This window comes from Grammomys surdaster, unplaced genomic scaffold, assembly GCF_004785775.1.
Source record: "Grammomys surdaster isolate TR1022 unplaced genomic scaffold, NIH_TR_1.0 229, whole genome shotgun sequence".
Lineage (NCBI taxonomy): Eukaryota > Metazoa > Chordata > Mammalia > Rodentia > Muridae > Grammomys > Grammomys surdaster.
The window spans coordinates 3700476-3722782 of record NW_021604674.1 but is presented as its reverse complement, the minus strand read 5'-3'; the positions used below and the strand labels follow the sequence as shown (position 1 = coordinate 3722782).

The window sequence follows — 22307 nt, the reverse complement described above, 5'->3', positions numbered from 1 at the left end:
CACCTCCTGGGCATGACGGTGTGAACTACTAGCCCCCACAGTGGCTTCCTAAGAACTGAAGTGACAGTTGCAGGGCTTCGAGAAGACTCTCCTGACCTTGACAGCTGGGTCAAGGTCAAAGTCTTAAGTAGGTAGCTTAGAATACAGCTGTAAAAACTCAGGTGTAATGACTCTGTGGGCGGCAGTGGACACTGTGAGGGTCGAATGAGTTCCTAGGACACTCCAGAACCTAGCTGAAGAATCTATAAAGACAGCATAGCTCCAAGCTGCTCCGAGCTCTGAGGGTCTAGGAAAGTCTCTTAACAGATTACTATCTTTATTTTGGAGGTGTTATATTTGCTGTGTCTGAGGAACGGATAAAGTTTGAACATTTAAGACCTCAGCCTACCAAAACGGCTAGAGGCCCTATATTCAGGTCTCCTATAGAAAATGAGTTTTGAAGCACCCAGTAGAGAAGAGAAATGAGTCGTGAGACATTTTCTATAGTCATAAAAACCAACATCTTTTATGATTTTATTACTTACAAAATAAAAACATGTTAGGAAAAAATATTTCCTTTGCAAGATATAGAAACTACAATCTTTGGAAAATACATAGCCTCCCCCCATAATTGTTACAACACATAGCCTTGTATAACACTTGAACATTGTTTAAAAATCATACCCTGTAAAGGTTGTAAGAATCATTGTCTCCAATGTCAGCCACATATCCTGACATTCAAGTACTTAAGACACAGTTGAAATATAATGTATTTCCAAAGGGATTTATCTTCCACTGTCCCAGAAACTCTTCTATTGTGTAAGTTTGGTGGTATAGCTCCAGTGGAACTGAATGAGAGGAGGCTGCTATGGAAACCAGCTATTGCAGGCCTCCCTCCTGTCATCCCCCAGGATGATCTCTAAGACCCCCTCTAAATTCTAAAGGTCTGCTGACTCTATTTTCTAGGATGCTGGTAGAATGGCACCATTGACAAATCTATGAGGGGTCAAATGCAACTGAGGTGACTCAGCTAAATAAATATTTAGCATGTCAGGTGGTAAACATGATGGACCACCAAACTCAAAGGTCCTCTTAGGAACTACAGGAGAAGATCCTTTTATAGCTGAATCAAGACCCAGGAGACCAGTCAGTCCCTTCCTTCAGAAGAGCTGTGAGGAGCCTGAGAGTGAACAACAGCCCCTCAACTCTGCAGCTAATGATAACAATGGACAGTGTCTGACAAAGTAAGAGGTGGCAGCCACTATGGCCTCACCACAAAGGCATCCAAAGCGCCATAGACTCATGGTCACATATTCCCAATCTTTTCACAGAGGAGTACTGGCCTGCGTGCCGCTGCTCCACAGTTAGAATGTTCTAAGTTCACACTAGTATTGTGAGTCAAAGACTAGCATGTACCTATGCTTTTTGTATATGCAAAAAACTGTAAAAGCCAATCAACTGTGGATTAACAGGTCTTTACATTTTTCATATGCCACAAGCATTATAATATACCATTCCAAAAATGGAAAAAGACTATAAAGTTTAATAACAGACATGTACTGTAAAGTTACAGATATTTGGTTTAATGTAAAGGGTGCTTGCAGGATGAACCTTCTAGAAATACAGGTTTTGTAAATGAAAATGGTAGAATCTGGGCGCTCTGATAATGGCCCAGCCTAGTACAATCCTGAGAAAATTGCATTTGGCATCACACTGTGAATTCAAAGAGAATTTGTAGAAAAATCACCGCATCTGAAGTGAGATCACCTCAGGATGGGAACGAACACACTGGTCATGCCAAGATTTTGTTCTCATTTTAAGATTGGAAATCTTGGAATGTTTAAAAAAAAAAAGTGTAATTTCAGTAAAACAGGAGACAATTGAAATTCAAAACAATAGCCAGAGTCGCTAATATACTGAAAGAGAGAACTGCTAACCATGTGTGGCAAGCTGGAGGCTCTGTTCAGAGTACATATAAAAGTTCCAGCATCAAAACCAAAAGGCACAAATGAGTTAAAAGTGTAATAATCATCTCTAAGATCCTGGAAAATAAGGCTGGTTCACGTATACCCCTATCAGTAAGTAGGCACCTGTACCAAGTTGCAGCTTTGGCATCCTAAGAGAGATTATACTGCAACCGAAGGATTAGCACAGTACTAATTATAGCAGCATGGTCAACGTTAAGCATCTTATCTACACTGCTAAAATAGAGTATCTCCCGTCCACATCCTGTGTCAAAAATAAATCTTAAAAACTGTACTCATAAAAATCTCTGAAATTCCTCAAATGAGCTCCCTCCTCATCAACGGCAACCTAACCAACAAGCCAAAGCAAAAAATAAAAGCTATCCAGAAACTGCTAGGCTAGCCTAGCTAGCTACTCTTAATTAAAAACATTGTATTAAAAAATGGTACTTTATGAAATTTATTAAATATAACCAATGAATAATGCAGATTCTCCGGGTATGTGTGTAGGTGTGTAAGATGTCTGAGCTGGGTGATGGCGTACTTGAAAAAAATAGACTTCAGCAGTGACATTTCATTTGGAACCCTGTAGCCATCTACGAATGGTCGCTCCAGTAGTGCTGACGACCACACAGAGAGCCCCGCCCACCGTCCACCACGTTGGTACATTATCAAAGAAAGCAATCTGAAAGATGAAAGCAAAGACGATATCCATCGTCTTCATTATCGCTACGAGTCCTGCTTTTTCTATTTGAACTGCTTTAGTGATGAATATCTGACCCCCCAAACCTATGAGTCCAATGAGTATGAGAAACAGCCTGTCCAGCCCACAGTACGGCAGACTCCACTCTCCTATGATGAAGAGGATGATGATGGTTTCGGGAAGTCCAAGTATGACATAATACCAAATGCTCAGAAAGTAGTCCACAGATTTCCCCATCTTCCTCAGAATAACCAGTGTCATCGCAGCTAGCACAGCGTGTGCGACCGCTGCGATCGTTCCCTTAATGTGGTCTGAATAGCTTTCTCTCATCCCTGAAGTGTCCGAACCAAATAAAAATGGCGGTCTCACGATAAGTATCACTCCGGCGATCGCAAACAGGGTGAAGAAAGCATCCCAAAGGCTATACTTTTCCTTGAGAAATATCCAAGCAAATATGGACGTAAACACTGGACAGCTAAACGCAATAACTGTGGCATCTGCGAGGGATGTTGTCTGGAAAGCATAGTACATAAGGATCATGGCACTGGAACCAAAGACCCCTCTGAGGAAGAGGAAAAGTCGTTGACCTTTGGGACCTATGAACCCAGTTCTGCAAATTTAAATGAAAAAAAAAAATGCATGTGAAATGAATTTGGCATTGTTTTTAAATCAAAATGTTTAATCAGACATTATTCTAAAAGTACACTATATTAAAAATAAGGGAATAGTAATCCCTCTGGCATTGAATAGTATGAATCCTTCAAAAATATCTCTTCTAGGTATTGGTACTGATGTTTCAAAGTGTCCATAGCAGGAGCAAAAAGAACACAGAACCTCATAAACAGCATGGTAAACAGTCGGTAAAGACAGATACGCATTTTCCATATGTATAGTCTTGCAAAAAATAATGGAAAGACAAAAAAGACTAAATCTTAAGAGACATTATATCCTAGTACATGGAATCACATAATTTTCCTCAAATTTTCTATGATGAAAACACATCATTTTATAATAAACATAATCTCAAGATTTTATGTCTCTACACAAGGAAACTTAATCCTGGCTAATGTACATTCAATTGCATCAATTGTTCTAGAAAAGTTGAACCAGTGCTAGAATTTGGTCACTGAATATGAGGCAAAAAAAAAAAAAAAAATGATTTTTTTTTCAATCACTCATTTATTTAGAACCTACTTTGACAGAACCTAGCTACATACAACTCACTGACTCATGCTAGGACACACTTCATCTGGGTAGACATGGACACTCATGGGTATCTGGAGTCAGAACAAATCTGTGGCCCATAGGTATATGGAAAAACTATGGATCTCCGACGACAGTGAACACAACATCAAAACAGATCAGAGCCAAAGATTTTCAAAATACTTTGTAGCTTTCTGAACATTCTTATTGAAAAACGGGGGATGTGGTTGCTAACTTCAGTGTTGTTACCTCCTTTAGAAGCTGGTGCTATCTCACCATCTCCCAAAGCACACTGGCTTGCACATTACATTTGCATGGGGATTTCTGGCAATATCAATCCTTGCAGACTGTCACTTTCTAACCAATTTCTCAGGATACAGAATGACACTATTCCAAATGAATCTGCATCACAGCAGGAGATAAAAAGAGGCTCTGGAGGCAGGCATTGGCAACTTCTGATTTGAGATTTAAGCATCTTCAACTCCAAAACAAAGAGCCAGATAGCCAGTCAGTCAGGGCCCAACTAGTTTCCTCCCAGGGTTCAAAGAACATAAAAATATGTGTAAGTTACAAAGGTGTGTGTGGGGATGGGGGTTAATTTCAGCCCTACTAAGAGATGATAGATTCCACACAGAAACGGGATCAAGTATGGAGGGAGGGTAGAGCGGGGACAGTAAAAATGGTACCTATATTGAAGTTTATAGAAAGTACTCTAGCCGGGCAGTGGTGGCACATGCCTTTAATCCCAGCACTTGGGAGATAGAGGCAGAGGCAGGCGGATTTCTGAATTTGAGGTCAGCCTGGTCTACAGAGTGAGTTCCAGGACAGCCAGGGCTACACAGAGAAACCCTGTCTCGAAAAACAAACAAACAAAAAACAAAAAAATAAAAAAATAAAAAATAAAAAAATAAAAAAAAGAAAGTACTCTAACCAAGAGTAACTCTTATCTGACCCTGGCAACCTGCTGTGGGGCAGAGTTCAGAAAGTGCCACTCCCTCCAGTTTACAGGGGAAGAACCTGGATACCAAGGTAGTGAGAGACCTTGTTCAAGGTCCTGCCTGCTGCGCTCTGTGGAGGACTTCAGTTTTACTGGTCTGATCTGGCAGGGAAGCATCAGTCCCACTTACAGCACCTTTGACAGCAGGACGCACTTAACTTGCTTTGTTTATTTTTTATCTCTAAAATACCAACTATGGGCTGGAGAGATGGCTCAGCGGTTAAGAGCACTGACTGCTCTTTCAGAGGTCCTGAGTTCAATTCCCAGCAACCACATGGTGGCTCACAACCATCTGTAAAGGGACCCAATGCCCTCTTCTGGTGTGTCTGAAGACAGCTACGGTGTACTCATATACATAAAGTAAATAAATAAATCTTAAAATACCAGTTATGCCAGAGTGAAGGAAGGAGGGTGGTGGACAGCTACATGTTACCCTTCTTTCCTTTGATGGGCATGTGGTGTGTGCTTACGGTAGACCCTTCTGTGAGCAGACCCTGAGAACACATCATTAATCAGAGTGAAGGGGAACAGACTGGTCAACCTCTGGAGAAAATATGAAGGCAGTTCAAAAGATTCACACACACTTATTAATCTCCTCTATTCACTCTAAAAAGTACTTACTTTCTGTATATTAAGCAAGGAATAATAACTAGCATTTGGACCACGCATCGAAACGCACTGATCTCTACAGCATGGACGCCTTGCACTTTTTTAACAAATAAAGAGGTCACTGAGAAAAGGAAGGCAGACAACACTGTGTAAAACAAGCCAAGTCCGGGGCAGGGTGCTTTCTTCTTGGCTTCTGAAAAAGATTAAATTCTGGTTAGTCCTTGTTCCAAGCACGTATTTTACCACTTTCACTTAGAAATTAAGAAAGAGGAACGGTATCAATGGCTAGACTACAGGTAAGACCTTCCTTTGAAACATACCTGTGGTCTTGTATCTATCACTTTCCCTATCCATTATGAAGAAGCCATAGATATGGGTAACGATTTAAAATAGCATTTAAGATCTGTTGTTTCTCCCAATTAAAAAATGGAACCTTTTGGCTCACTAAAAAATCACTCCTCACTTTACAAGGCAAAAAAAACAAAATATCTTGCTAAGATGGTGAGAGAAATCTTACATCTCACCCATAGAACCTTTCATACTCTCACTGGTGAGCTTCAGGGAGAAAGTCTCTTTGCAGAAAATCAATTGCAATCAATTGTGTTATCTGGTCACTTGCTAATTATATGACTCCTCCTATAAGCCTATGAGCTTTTCTAGGGCTAGGACCTCAGCTTGTTTATCCCTGGAACACACACAACCTGAATAACTACCTAGTGAGGGAAAGAATCTGAGCCCTCCATAGGAAGGCACGGGGTCTAACATTACTGGCAGGAACGTGATCTTGAAAGGCTGTGTACTCATGAGATGCTTTGATAATTTTGCCCTGTCTTAATTTCTTACTTCCCACCTTAATCTGAACCAGGAAATGTGTGCTTTCTCCAAGTCTTCAACTATTTAACCCCTTCCTGACATCTTAAGACTAAGCCACAAACTCAATGCACATACCCACAGCCCTCTCTCCTTATGGACACGGAAGGGAAAACACAGCAATAAGGAAAACAACTGACTCTTGTCAATGAAGACTTTGTTGGAAACACAAAGCCTGTGGATGCTGCAATTTGCTTTCAACAGCTTAAACAACCACTCCACTCTCAGAACGTACAGTGTTACTCAGCTATGGGACAGTATTGCATAATTATGTTCTCGTTTTTAAATGCCCTTCGCTGATAAATGATACACCAGGTAATATATTTCAACATCCTCACAGCAGATACCTTTGGCCACGAGTGACTGCAAATCGTGACCAAAGTATAACAGCCTTTCTAGCAACACCATAGTGCCTGATCTTTGCATCAGTCATACTATCTGAATTAGACAACTACCTGTTCTGGGTCTACACCTGGAGAGACCACCCTGGGACTGTCATTCTATGAGAAGTGTCAGAGCCCACTCCCCCAGGCCACCCTGTACCCCTGTGCTCCAACACCGTGGGAACGAACTATAAAGAGCCACTGGGGCACCAGGAGGAGACCTGAGACTGCCAAGTGAAGCACCACAAAACACACGCCTTGGCTGTGGTCAGCCTTAGAGTTGGGCTTCTGAAATTACAAATTTTAGATCCAAATAAAACAAGTTTTCTCAAAAGAAACCTCCGCCCTCAGACAGAACAGAATGAGGAGTCCTAGGACAGAAAACATCTTCCTGGTTTATTAATTCAAGGATCTCCTCCAATGTAAACCCACTGCCTTTTCTTTAAGAATTATTACAGTACAATATTTAACTTCAAAATATGGGTCTTTTGCTTTAAAGTATTTTCTATGTATGTATGGTATATGTATGTATGTGCATTGATTTATTTACATATTTAGAGGCAGGATCGCCCTATGTAGCTCTGGGTGTCCTAGATCAGGCTGGCCTCCAACCCTCCTCTCCAAAGACCTGTGCCACCATGCCCAAATCAAAAACCTGCAAATATTTAAGGTTCTTGTTTTCTGACGAAGGATGGGCAGGTAACAGAAGGTTGGCCTGAACTGGATTGTTAGTGAAGGCAAGGAATAGTTCTGTTCAGACCTCAGTTTCTTATGGCATGATAATTTTTTTCTTTTTATTTTTACATGATAATTTCAATTCCCTCTGAAAACGGTGACCAGCAAAGCACTCTAAAAAGGCATTCTCACGTATACCACTTCCACGCTAACATCGACTGAAAGTATATCTAATCACTCTAAACAAGTTGAGAGTTTTAATGACTCAAATTAAGTGATCACCAGAACTTCCACAAGAGAGTAAAAACCTTTTTTACTTGGCTTCTCCACACTCCAGTAACTTGGGCCTGGCTGAGAATTACCTCACTGGGGTTAACTTTTAAACCTTCCGTTTCCAGGCCCCACTCCAAAACGTTTGGAACTTTGTAGGAGCTGGTTGGAAGTCCAGTGGTACACTAATGCACTAGAGTGTTCACTCCAACAGGAAAATGGGAAGCAAAGGGCTAAGACAACTCTCTCCCTTAAGGACAAGCTCCACACTGTCCGGAAGAAACCACTAAGATCAAGAGTCTCAAAGCCAGGCATGATGTTGGATGCCCTTAATCCCAGCACTGGAGGAGGCTTAGGCAGGAGAACAGCATGTGAGCCAGCATAGACTACAGAGTCTAAAATGAGCCAGTCGAATGTCCAATGCCAACTTTTGGCTTATAGTGGTCTGTGATTTTAACGGTTAGAAACTTGTCTTGAAATTGAAAGGCAAGATTCTTGGGCATTCACGATGTCTTGACGTTTTGCCATGTGCTGGCTGAGTAAGTATACAGACCCCTACACTCATGCCCAAATGGAAAACTAAAGAGTTTGCAAGGACCAGTTCCACATTAGGCCAGAATGACATTCAGCCATAGGGTGATTGGAGAGAAACTGAACTGTTCAGGAACTGCCAGGCTGGTCAGCCCAGCATAGGGTAACCCTGTTCTGGAGGCAACCCAGGCAAATCCATGCAAACAAAATCAGAAACCCGATATTTTCTCTTTGCTTTCAGGACAGAAATGTAGTAATACTCATCTCCCTAGGACTTCTCTCTAGACTCAGTAAAAACACAACTAAGAAGTTAGAAACCTGGGTGGGACAAGAGGCACAGAAGCCCCAGGGCATATTTTGGGGAAGAGACCCAGGAGATTAGATTGAAAAAAGTTAACTCTAAAAGATCTGCATGGGCTTATTGAGGGAAAGCCAATCAGTGGAAAGAGCCCTAGGCGGAGTCTCTGGCAAAAGCAGAGAGCCTTACCTAGTACTGTCTGGACCTGCCCTACCCAGACCTTGGCAGATGAAGGTGAGGGTGAGACCCAACCTCGAACCCTCATCTTCCACGACCTCTCTTTACCTCTTTGTTAGGGGAATTTGAACGAAAGTTAAGGGTTCTTCACCGAGGCTTCTAACCAAGTGTACCTCGTCTCATGACAGTACCTAAAAACTCCTCCTATCCCCAAAAGCTTGAGGGCCAGTAGTAGTCCGCTTAACTCTCCTCTCTGAGATGCTGAGATTCCGTGACAAACATTTTCAGAACTCTAGTCTTTCCAACTTGGTTCAGGAAGAGCGGTTTACACTCACGATGTGGGTTCCAAGTTGCCTTCCTGCCACCCGCTGCCTGGCCCTCTCGGTGACCTTTCACCTCCGGTTGCCACTGGACCGCGAGGTCCTGACCCCCGTCACCAATTTTGGGTTGCGAACACACGGAAACTTTCTGGGTCTCGGCTCAGGCCGGTGTGCGGAGGACGGGACCGGCCCCGCCCGCCCGCCAGCCTGCTCGCACTCACCGGGCTCCCCACGCGAGCCGCACACCCAGGCTCCACACGGCCAGCACCTGCGGCTGCCGGGGTCGCCCTCCGCTTCGACGTCCACGTGCTCCTCGCCGGGGGACGCCGGGTCCGCGAGCTGCAGCTCCGGCTCGCGCAGCTCCACCGCCTCGGCTGCGAGCTCCGCCGCGCTCTCCGGGGGCCCCATCCCGCAGCCCGCGCTCTCCCCGCAGCCGCGCGCCTTCTGGCGCCCGCAGCTGCCGCCGGGCCGCTCGGCTCTTCCGGCCCCCGGCGAGCCGGTGCGTGTGCGCGTGCGCGGGCTCCGCGCGGCTGTCCTCTGCTGCCCTCCCGCCCCGGGGAGCCCGCCGCCTGTGCTCGTGCACTCGGGCTGCGGTGGCTACAGCTGGCGCAGTGACGCTTCCCCCACCCCTGTGCAGTTGGGCTAGACTGCACACTGGTCCTCTTCTGTCTTGACACAGACAGGGAGGGACGCTTGGTTCTCAGCCCTGGCGCCTCGGGTCTTGGGGCCTTCTGCTGCTTTAAGAAAGACTGTGTCTGAGCTGGGCGTGGTGGCCCACGCCCTTAATCCCAGCATTTAGGGACAGAGGCATGTGGATCTGAGTTCAAAGCCAGCTAAGGCTGCGCCATCTCTAAATAAATACATGAACTGAATTAAATTAAATTGAATTAAATTAAATTAAATTAAAAGGGACTGGGTGTCTGTTTACTGATGCGGAGCACCTCTGTGATGCCCCGAGGACTTCTAAATATCATGTCAGTTTTTAAACACACTTCAACCTGACCAAGAATTTAAGGTGTGAACATGAAGATTAAAACATAAGCTTGAAAAGGAGTGCTCTTATAAAAAGTAGGGCAGCCGGGCGGTGGTGGCACACGCCTTTAATCCCAGCACTTGGGAGGCAGAGGCAGGTGGATTTCTGAGTTCGAGGCCAGCCTGGTCTACAGAGTGAGTTCCAGGACAGCCAGGGCTATACAGAGAAACCCTGTCTCGAAAAACCAATAAATAAATAAATAAATAAATAAATAAATAAATAAATAAATAAGCAGGGCAGCTGGGTGTAGTGGCAGATTAACTGAGGCAGATCTTTGTGACTTCAAGGCCAGCCTGGTCTACCGAGTGAGTTCCAGGAAAGCCAGGGCAGCACAGAGAAACCCTGTCTCCAAAAAACCAAAACCAAGCAAACAAACAAAAATCTCAGGGCAAAGGGGGTTGTCTCAGCAAACTAAGACAAGTAGCCACCTCAGTTCTGTTAGAAGTTAGGTTCCAGAAGGCAAAGAAAGAGACTACCACTCCAACTGAAAGACCTAGGCAGGGTAAATTTTACTCTTGATTAAGGTGGGTGTACTTAGGAACAAGTAGAGACAGGAAATGCATTTGTTTTTCATTCGGCCTCTGATGGGACTGTGTCTTTTCCCCCCCTGTTGGTTGGGGGGAAACAAGACCTTACAGTCTTATTCCACAGCCAATCTTTTAAGAATTAGCCCTCGGGAAATGAAGGAAGAAGGGGAAAGGAGTCACCCTTCTTTGGTCATGCAATTCCTGGAATACAGCACTGGGCTTTGTGTAAACAAGCATTTAAATGAGTGGTGGGAAGGGTGAGAACATTTGCATAAGAACCTTACAAAGTGAGATAAAAAGACGTTGGTTCCTTCTCCTAAATACACTTTTTAAAACTCAACCAAGTGTTGGCTCTTGCAGAGCAATGGTGGTGCACGCCTTTAATCCCAGCACTTGGGAGGCAGAGGCAGGTGGATCTCTGCCTCAAGGCCATCCTGGTCTACATAGTAACTTCAGGACAGCCAGGTCTACACAGAAAAACTCTGTCTCAAAACAAACAAACAAACAAACAAACAAACACGATGCTGGCTCTTTTTCTGTCCTATCTTGGAGTAAGAATTTGCAATAGTGAGACTAGTCCCCTGGAACAAAAATTAATGGTTCCATGTATTTCATTAACTTGTTTTAAGGTGAGCCTGCTTACAAGGGCTAGCTCCTCGGCCAGGAGATTGGCAGGGCCCCATTGGAATGTTAGGACTGTGCCCAGGCCAGAGATTCTGTTCTCTTGACCAGGGATTCCCCTTAGGAGGCCTTCATTGCTACTTTCTCATCCCGAAAGAGGTAACCCAGATCAAAGATGGTATTAGAATAGCCTCCAACTGTGGTTATTAAACACCCAGAAGGTCAGTTACAAATGTCTGATACTTTATACTACTGTATAATATTTTAATGCCTAGATATGTTGGTATCAATGCATTAAAATAATAATAAAAACAATAAACTTTGATTAGACATACATTTTAGCCAGTCCTTATAATTGTTGATCATTGACATTAGAAACTTTAATACCATATACATCATCTCAAATTCTCATCCTTCGTGTACCTTAAGTGACTTACTCAAATCTCCGTAACTGGCAAATGATTTCCAGTCTTCTTTTTCATTATGGAAACATCTAACCATCTTAATCATCACATGTAATAAATCCCTCATTACTAAAACAATTTCCATGTATATGTGCTTCTAGCATGTTATTTCATTTACTGATTTTCTTTCTCGATACCTTGAGACATAATGACACTAACAAATGAATTTACTATCTAATGTGAGAATTTTTCTTCCTGAAAGGAGAGGGGCAATGTCTTTCTTTTCATCATAAGCTCCCAATGACAAGCCAAAGTTCAATTTCATCAAACTTCACCCGGGAGAACCAAGAGTTTATTGGACTTATTCTGCATGAGTGGGGGTTATTCACAGGGGTGTGGGCACCCAAAAGCAGCCATGTTGGAACATCTTTACCCAGTCTGTTTTAACAGTTTTTCCATAGCTGCATAAGACCCCAGCTCCCAGTCTTTCCCAGCCTGTATACTCTAGCTCCTTCCCAATACCATGAGGCCACAAGTAATTAGGGCAGAAGTGCATATAACTGGCTGAGAAAGAGGCTGGGTACTCAGGTGAGGATCCAGTGACTCTCCTTACACATCCTTTCCTTCTATGAAGGAGCATCAGTAGTCAGCAAGCCCAGATGTAGTCATCATTTGTAAGCAGACACATCTGATCTTATAAAGCAGTTGGCAGTTGTCTGTCTTAGGATAAGGTTGTGCAATACCACCATAATGAAAGAAAGCTGTGTACATAGGATAATCTAACAAATTAATATGATACTGCCTGGGTATATACCATTACACTATGAGGCTTCGGACATTTCCAGGTAAGCTTTCTAGAAAACATAAGACAGTCTTCGTAGAGTTTCTGGAGCCACTATCCCAACTGTGCTTTTTGAGTAATTATGTGTCACAGACACAAAGAAGCAGTAAATACATACATAGTAAAACATTATCCAACTGATGTTTAAAACATCCAATAAAGCTCACCAGTGAATCCGTGTTAAAACTATGCTGTTAGACTTACTACTGAGAGATCTTTACACAGAGGGTCCCCTCTATACTCTCTGTGAACGAACATCCCAGTAGCTGTTTTTACTACAGACATCTTTATACTGTGAGATATAGTGTGTACAAAAGCATTGTTTCTTTATGAAACTGAACCTATTGGTTTACATCGGACAAGAGACTTGCAGTTGAGTCCAGTGACAACAGGCTGGACTGAAAACATCTGTCTTCCTTATGACCTGAATGAATTTGTCCAGATGAATCTTATCATCTGCTGGGTCGTGCATTTGGAATAGGAATTAACAAGAGACAGAAAAAGAAATATATAGCTATAGTTAGATATAGATAATACAGGTCAAGATATAGATATTGGATCCTACACCAACAGAAGAACACTTGCTCAAAGGGTCGCCCTCTGTCTTAGTCAGGGTTTGTATTTCTGCACAAAATATCATGACCAAGAAGCACATTGGGGAAGAAAGGCTTTATTTAGCTTATACTTCCACATTACTGTTCATTACCAAAGGAAGTCAGGACAGGAACTCACATAGGGCAGGAACTTGGAAGCAAGAGCTGAGGCAGAGGCTATGGAGGGGTGCTGCTTACTGGCTTGCTTCCCCTGGCTTGCTCAGCTTGCTTTCTTTTAGAACCCAGGATCACCAGCCCAGGGATGGCACCACCCACAATGGGCCCTCTCACCCTTGATCACTAATTGAGAAAATGCCTTACAGCTGGATCTCATGGAGGCATTTCCTCAAGGAAGGCTCCTTTCTCTATGATAACTCCAGCTTGTGTCGTGTTGACACACGAAGCCAGCCAGTACACCCTCTGATACCTTTATTATTCGTGAGAGGCAGTTAGAATCCATGATCAAGGAGGATCAAGGCAACAGAGTTATCTGCTTTTACAAATGGAGGGTCAAACTAGGACCCTCCCTGCCTAGACTTGGCATGACCAATACCACAATCAATATACATGTATCTGCAAATGGAGACAGAGAACCTGGAAATCATGGTAAGTGCCCTCCTTCTTATATAGAAATCGAATTTTAGGAAATTTTCTGTTATTTTTCTATAGAAGACACATTTTATCCTTTAGTTTATATTCAAACCTGATCTGTGTATAGAAATATATCAAACATTTCTTTCTTAAGGCCAGTGGATGAAAGATCCAGCCTTACCCACTGGGTAAGAATGCAGTGAGGGGGAAGGTACCCATCTTTGATGCAAAAGATTTTTGGAATGTCTTCCAGATCTTCTTTGTCCTCTCTAGAGAGAGCATCTTCTGGAGTATCCCTAACTACTTTATTTTATTTTATTTTATTTTATTTTATTTTATTTTATTTTATTTTATTTTATTTTATTTGGACAGGGTTTGTGTGCGTGTGTGTGTGTGTGTGTGTGTGTGTGTGTGTGTGTGTGTAGACCTGGCTGTGCTGGAACTAGCTCTGTAGACCAGGCTGACCTCTCCCTCCCAAGTGCTGAGATTAAAGGTGTGTGCCACACTCCCCACTTCCCCATCCCCCAACTTCCATCTCCCATCTTTCACCCCCATCCCCCACTTTCATCCCCACCCCCACTAGAGTTCTTAACTTTATTCATTTTCTCTTGGAGTGTGTGTGTTCACATGTCAAAGAAATCAGGTAACTTTTTTTTTTTTTGGTTTTTCGAGACACGGTTTCTCTGTATAGCCCTAGCTGTCCTGGAACTCACTCTGTAGACCAGGCTGGCCTTGAACTCAGAAATCTACCTGCCTCTGCCTCCCAAGTGCTGGGATTAAAGGCGTGCGCCACCACTGCCTGGCATCAGTTAACTTTTATGTTTGTTTCTTCTTGGGCTTTTTAAAAAAAATTATTTGTTTTTTTTTTGAGTCAAGATCTCTCTGTGTAGCCCTGGCTGTAGATCAGGCTGGCCTTGAAGTTAGAGATACACCTACCTCTGCCTTGCAAATGCTGGGATTAAAAGCATGAACCACAATGCCCAGCAAAATCAGTCAGCTTTTAATGACTGTATAAGTCAGGGATGGATTTAGCTCCTTTGTGAGTTAAACTTCTAATATTTCCTTTAAACATTCCCCTTTCTTCACATCTGTAACCTGTCACCATTATTACATATCTCCACTCGCTGGAATACAGCAAGGGGCCTTTGTATGAACAAAGATTTTACTGGATTAGGGGACTAAAACATTTGCATAGAGGTCTTACAAGGTGGGGCAATAAAAAGATTTGAATTCCTTATCCTAAATATAAGTTTTATAGTATTTGATATTTCTTATAGTTCTAACTTGATGAATACATACCTTTGACCCATATGACAAAGGAAAAAAAACATCTATAAGACAGAGTAGAACTGAATTATATTTTCTTCAAAATTCAGAATCTCCCCCACATCCCCTCTTCTCTTCCTGCCTCTTGACACTCCATTCTTTTTTGTTTGTTTGTTTGTTTGTTTGTTTGTTTGTTTGTTGAGACAGGGTTTCTCTGAGTAGCCCTGGCTGTCCTGGAACTCATTCTGTAGACCAGGCTAGCCTTGAACTCTCGAACTCAGAAATCCGCCTGCCTCTGCCTCCCAAGTGCTAGGATTAAAGGTGTGTCCCACCACCGCCAGGCCTTGACACTCCATTCTTAATTTGGCCAGATAGAAGATTCAGATAACCTGACACAATCCAGTAAAGCTAAAGGTTTACATCATTCACTTTCTGGGTTTGCTAAAACACTTTTTTATGTTTATCTTCTTTTCTCCATCTCTTTGCTTACTTTAAATGCTTGACTAGATTCTGGGCAAGGATGAACATGCCTAAACTGTTCTAGGTCCAGGAGCCAACCAAGTTACCAAACGAGGGAGTGAAGATAGATTTTATATACCTTGGCACATATCAGTTATAGCAGAAACAATACTGGACTTGAAGTTGAGAATCTTAGTTCTGGCCTGACGGCGTGGCCTTGCATCCTTTTAGCCTAGGTTACCTCCTTCACTGAATGGAGATGAAACTCACCTCTGACTACTTTGCGGAGCTGTTAGTAAATGAAGTGCACTAACTGGCTCATAGAAGAACATGGAAACTTCTCTGAAAGACCAAGATGTATTTCACCTGAACTGAACAGAGAATTCATCCTCCAAACTGGAACTGTCTTTATATTTTGAAATTACATTAGGATGAGGAGCTCTTTTAAAAATTGCAGGGCATAAGGGGTTCCCTGGGACTGTCTGAAGCAAAGTAAGGCAAGTGGCTGCCTCAATTCTCACCTGACTATGTATAGCTTTGCCTTGACTGAAAAATAACTCAAGACTGCTTTCAAGAATACACATAGCTAAGATGGCTGCTGTGGAAGTGGGGACCCTCCCCCCAACTCTCCCCCAACCTCCACCTATGGAAGAGGAAAAAACAAAATCTAATCAGGAGGTTGCTAACCTAGACCACTATATTAACCATTGTCTGTAGCACAAGTGGGCACTCTATTCTTTTCCTAAATGATACAAGTAAAACTTAGCAAACTTTTGACTGATGTGTAATTTTGATCCCGTAGAAGACCTTGGGGCTCGACACAACCACATCTAGTTGCCTAGTCGTTTAATGCCTGGCTGTGACTACTACTTAACTTAATTCAAGTATGATATTGAATTATGTGGGAAGATGAGAAAAAAAACAAATGGAGAAGACAATGGCTAGTTACATTTAATAGCAAAGACGGAGTGACCTCTATCACTTCTGGCTAGGGACATTTGTGTGCTTTATTTGGGAATCTTTGGATGGCAACAGCGATGATGTCTGTAATGCTGTGGTCAGTGTTAGAGCTAAGATGGTAAGAGAGCACTGTGGACTCCCGAGCATTAACACAGGGAAGCCGTCGTGCACACGGGGAGGGTTAACAGAGGGGAGCCGTTGTGCACACGGGGAGGGTTAACAGAGGGGAGCCACTGTGCACACAGGGAGGGTGTACAGGAAACGATAGGACTTTCTCCAAAGAAATTGATGACCTGTTATCAGTCCATTGCAGACACACCTCTAAAAAGAGGTTTGTTGTGTAGGAAGCCATCTTCTGAGTGTTCTTTCAGGAGATCCGTCAAGCACTTGAGTTTGGGATCTAAACCAAACCCTCATCAAACCCTCAGAGTGGACTGCACTGAAGCTGATTCCATCTAAATGTTGCTAAGATGTAAGAGGAGTCTCATTCGCCTTTGTCTTGTACTTCTGTGTTCATTCCTTTTTTTATATTTTATTTTGTTTTGTTAGAGTCCACTATCCCAGTCAACGAATTCCAGTACACCTCATCCCCAGAACCCGCAGATGTGTTCCTGGCCTGCTCTGTAACAGCTGGTTAGAATCACCATGACACACATTTCCAACTTTGAAAACAATTTGCATTTCTGCTACGTTAGCAGGAGTGGATTTTGCATGTGAGAGAGTAGGGTGAGTTCAGTCTTCCTCTGCTCTCCTGGTGCTGATGCCAGACTTCAGTAAGCTTCCTGTCTTGACAACCCTAAGTGATTCTGACTTCAGTTTCTCATTTATTTTGCTTTTGTTTTTTCCTCAGGTAACATTGGTGAAGGATTCAGGAGAATGACAGAAAGGTGTGTAAAAATTAAACTTGTACATTCCTTGATAATTTTTTTTAAGGACATAGCTACAAATGTATCCACCTGAAGTCAATGATCTGTCTGTCGGTTTGACTCCCTAAACATGTCTGTGAGCAATAAAATATAGCACTGACATTACACTCCTAACTGTCTTGCTTTTGTATCTGTGCTGTTCTTTTTTTGTTTGTTTTGTTTTGTTTTGTTTTGTTTTTTGGTTTTTCGAGACAGGGTTTCTCTGTGTAGTCTTGGGTTTTTTTTTTTTTTTTAAGATTTATTTATTTATTTTATGTATGCGAGTACACTGTTGCTGTCTTTAGACACGCCAGAAGAGGGCATCAGATTCCATTACAGATGGTTGTGAGCCACTGTGTGGTTGCTGGGAATTGAACTCAGGACCGGTGGAAGAGCAGTCAGTGCTCTTAACCACTGATCCATCTCTCCAGGCCCCTGTGTTTTTCTTTAACACTTTGTGCTGCTAAGGTTGTTTGGCTTTGGCTACAAATGGCTCAAGTAGGAAATGGGTCCCACTCATACAAACACAATGTACAAAACTGTAAATAAAACATGTACAGTAAATTGTCTTTTATTTCTCTACCTCTGGAGAAGGTTTCTTATTACAAGGCAATCTCTTGTGCCTTCTCATAGTGTCTTCCCCATCCTCAGCCCAAGTTTGGATCACTAGTTTATTGTTATACTTATTATAACTTTTAATAAATTAAACATATAATAGAAATATACATATAAAATTAAACTGATGTAGCTTATCCTTTTAAATGAAGTACTATTTCTCAGTCTTAGATTAAATAATGTATGTTGGATATGTTAAAGATCCATGAGAATTAGGATTTGGATGGATCACAATTTGATAGGAATAGTTGCTATCAATTGACTGTTGAGTTTGAGATGCTTTTACTTAAGGATCAGAACGATTACGTAAGAAACATATAGGTGCTGGAGAGCAAACATGTTAGAAATCTTAGTCTCATCTGAATAAAACAGAATAAACAAGTATTAAGAGCTACTTAGCCTTTCTTGCTCTCTGGTTATCTTGGTGGTTGCTCTGGGTTGGGGGAGGGGAGTCATCCCACACTTAAGACAGGAAGATGGTGGCCACAAAGAAGATGGAGAAAGTCTCTGGAGTCAATCAACTCTAGGCGCCATCTTGGTATGAGAAGTGGAAAGTATGTACTGGGATACAAACAGGTACTGAGGGTGATCAGACAGGACAGGGTGAAATCGGTTACCCTTGCCGACAGCTGCCAGCTTTGAGGAAATCTGAAGTAAGATACTATGCCATGGTGGTTAAAACCAGTGTCCATTATTGGAGGTAATAATACTGAGTTAGGCACAGCATGAGGAAAATACTACAGAGTATGCACACTGGCCCTCATTGACACAGGTCATTCTGATATTATTAGAAACAGAACACAGACTTAGGGGGAAAAAAGAAAGTTTCCCTTTAATAAACCTTTGCCAACATTCATTTAATAAAAAAAAGCTACTTGTTGCAGTATGTCTATCCACACACAATTGTTTATTCAAATTCATTTCATTTATTCAAATGAAATAAAGGTGTGACCACTGTAAAACAAAAGGCAGGGCTGGACCGTGGGTAGCAGCATGGAAATCACTACTTGAGAGGAGAAATACTGCCTTCAAGTGGCTACTATGAATTCATCCCTTTCACATTCATACGCTTGATAAAGATCTTTATGCAATAAGCATGGAGTTAACATTTTTGTGTTTGCTTCCATGGAAAACTCCAGGAAGGGAATGTTGAGGGCGAGTGATCAAAGCGAGGCCTTCGGTTCTTACAGGAAGAAGATGGAATCCCTGTGTTCCAGAGGGGTTCTGGTTGGAATGGTGCAGGATTTAGCACGGAGAAGCAAGGCTTTTCACACCTAGTCTACAGTTACCATAGGATCCAGCAATTCCACGCAGCATGAACTTTAACAGGTGTTTGTACTCACCGAGGCACTCCACAGAACTAAAAGGTGAATGCAACCTAAAAGTCCAAAAAGACGATTATGATGTTAAGAATGAAGAAGCTTTCTCCAAGTATCCAGAAAGGCAAGTGCAGTTTCACGTTGCATTCTGGGATTTTGATGTAGCAAAGCCAAAAGGAATCTTCCGGTGTAGAGGTTGAGATGGTGATTGGGAAGTGAGAAGAGGGGAAAAGAAGTTTGGTGCTTTGGGAAAAGACTCTGATTACCATACTTACAATACCATCCTTGAAAAGAGACAATTGTAAGAGAAGAAAATGGGCACCACACGGGTACTGACTAGAATGACTAAGGGGTGCTGAGACAATTCCAGGCTTACAGTTTATTCTCTGTAACTGTCTCCTTCTCCACTGTTGACCTTGCTATATGAATAGTATCAACCATAGTCATTCTCCCGTTAACCCAACAAACAAGAGCCATACAGATAAAATGCAACCAATTCATGTGAGCCTGGCTCTCTGCCTATCTACCCAGGAGAGAGCGATGGACTGGTTAAAATTCTCCATTGAGCTTTGTTATTCCAGGGCTTTAGGGGTAAAGACACTTAGCTGGTGAGAAGTGGATCCCCATTCTCTATAGTCTGAAGAAGGGTTCATGGAGACCAGCTCAGATCTGCTGCAATAATTCAGTTGCTGTTCTGATCCCAGGTAGAAGTAGCAAGGAAGAGTGGACTTGGATGTGACCAGGATCCATTAACTACTTGGGAAACTGTTGTGCCTGGAAGGACTTTATCTTCCAGGGCAAACAGGAGCTCTTCCTTCGATGTCAGTAAGCAAAGAGGGTGACATCCAGAGTCTTAGTGAGGAAGAGGAGGAGAGTGGAGGAACAATAGACCCTGCCTCTCCCCATCAACAACCTGAAGTCCAACCTCCTCACAGTCCAGTTACAGCAGGTGGAGACGCAGGACTGCAAGAGCTGGACGCCTGGTTTCCCATTACTGTTGGCACTAAAGCCTATTCCCAGCTGGGATGGGTATACATTAAGAACCTTGTGTTTCTTAGTGCATCACCCACTGCACACCAGACTGGGAGCTTCTTTTGCATTTTGTTTGTAGGGGAACAAGGTCTCACTCTGTCGCCCAGGCTGATATGAGCCTTGGAACCAGCCTGCCTTGGATGCATGAATATAGTCTAAAGAAATGTTGTTTGTGCCCCTCCCTTTGGCTACCACACTACTGAAACAATGAACCCTAAGAAACTAGGATTTGCAGGGACAAAAGGTTGATGCCATGGAGCTTGGGGAGGGGTGGGGAGGAGGAACTTTTCCCTTAGAAAAGCTTTTAGAAGTTGTCAGCCTTGCAAGAGAGATTTGAAGCTGTGGGTAGTGGATTGGGGAATCACACCTAGGCTAGACTGGTTTTTGTTTTGGTTTTTGGTTTTGCTTTTGTTTTTTAATACATTCTCATGTGGGAGCCTGAAGATGGACTTAGAAGTCACTGGATTTCTTTGTCCTTTCTTTAATGGCTACACTGAATCCTTTTTCTGTTTTTCTATTTTAACTGGCTTGAGTAAAGATATCTAAACCTGGCTTGTTGCTGGCCCAGGCTGTGACCCTAAAACTGGTAATAATCTCACTATGTGGTCCAGACTGATCTGAATCTCATCTATCTAAGCAGTCATCCCCATCTGCTTCCTGAGGAGCTGGGATGATGGGCATGCCCCAAAACAGCCTAATGTCCCCAGACCAAACTGGCATCTTTTTTTTTAAAGACTTCTATTTATTTATTTCATGTATGTGAGTACACTGTCGCTGTCTTCAGACCAGAAGAGGACATCAGATTCCTGTGGCAGATGGTTGTGAGCCACCATGTCAGGACCTCTGGAAGAATAGGCAGTATTCTTAACTGCTGAGCCATTTCTCCAGCCCCGAAAACTGGCATCTTAATATTGATTTCAAAGACTGTTTCCCCTACACTCAACATGAAAGTATAGATTCTTATTAATTTCAGTATAAATATACACAGGACTTAGGAAATAGCAATTTGTTCTAAAGAGTGAAGCCTAATGTTTCTGTTTTGAAAGAAATTAGTGGAGTGGAACACTAAGATCATGTTTTCAAATAACCTTGTTACTAAAGAAGGAACAGGCAAAAGAGAGGCCACTTAGGATGAATGTACACTAATATACCTGAAAGGCAAAACTATATCGCTCAAATAGGTAACCAGCTCTGGAAATGTAAGAAGCAAAGAAGATTATAAGTGTAGCTTATCAAAAAATTACACTGAGAATTACCACATGATTCAGAAATTCCACTGAGCAGGGACCTGAACATACCTGTTCGTATGTTGTTTTACCCTGGGTCACAGAAGCATCACTGTCAAAAACAAAAGGTGAATACAACTCAAATGTCCACTGATAGATAAAGCGAATATGATATACCCCATGTAATAGAATATTATTCAACATTCAAAAGGAAATTTTTGACCAAAGTTACAATGTGGATAAATCTTAATAACTTTATGCAAATGAAATAAATCAAACACAATGGACAAAATTGTATGGTTTCACTTGTTAGAGGGGCCTAGCATGATCGGATTCATAATGATGGGAAGTATAATCGGGGTTGCCAGGGTGTGGGGTGGGGTGGTGAAGAAATGGGGGCTAGTGCTTAGCAGGTATGGTTTCAGTTTAGGTAGACAAGAGTTCTGTGGATAGACAGCAGTGGTAATGTAAATGAACGCCACCGAGCTCTGTATTCAAAATGGTGAAAATTGTAGCCATTATGGGAATGTCTATTTTTTAGTTCTATAACTACTTAATGAGTAATTTTTTGAGACAGGGTCTCATATATCTCAGATTGCCCTTGAACTCTCTGTGTAGCCAAGAACTTCTGGTCCTTTCCCCTCTATCTACTCTTGGTTTATGCAGTGCTGGGAATCAAACCCAGGGCTTTTTCCAAGTTAGTCAGTGTCAAGAATTCTACCAACTAAACTACATTTCCACCCCATCCCACAGACCAACTATCCTTAAAAAGGTAAAAATTCCCAGAGAAAACCCTTCTGAGTGTATATAGGAGTCAGCTAATAAACCAGCAGTGTAGCCAGGCAGGGGCCACATGCCTGCATTCCCCATATGAGGGAGTCTGAGGCAGGAGGATGGGGCAGCACAGAGCACCCTGGGCTACACTGGGAGACTCTA

General features: G+C 42.5%; 1 protein-coding gene and 1 pseudogene across 1 annotated transcript; one reads left to right on the top strand and one right to left on the bottom strand.

Annotated features, from left to right (window-relative positions):
• Positions 1-481: 481 nt before the first annotated feature.
• On the bottom strand, positions 482-9387 carry Slc35g1 (solute carrier family 35 member G1). Its single transcript, XM_028773492.1, has 3 exons — positions 9201-9387; positions 5468-5648; positions 482-3256 (listed from the first exon to the last, which is right to left on the bottom strand). The coding sequence occupies exons 1-3, from the start codon at positions 9385-9387 to the stop codon at positions 2518-2520; spliced, it is 1107 nt and encodes a 368-aa protein (XP_028629325.1). The 3' UTR covers positions 482-2517.
• A 6518-nt stretch (positions 9388-15905) lies between these two features.
• On the top strand, positions 15906-19313 carry LOC114626175 (annotated as a pseudogene).
• Positions 19314-22307: the final 2994 nt, after the last annotated feature.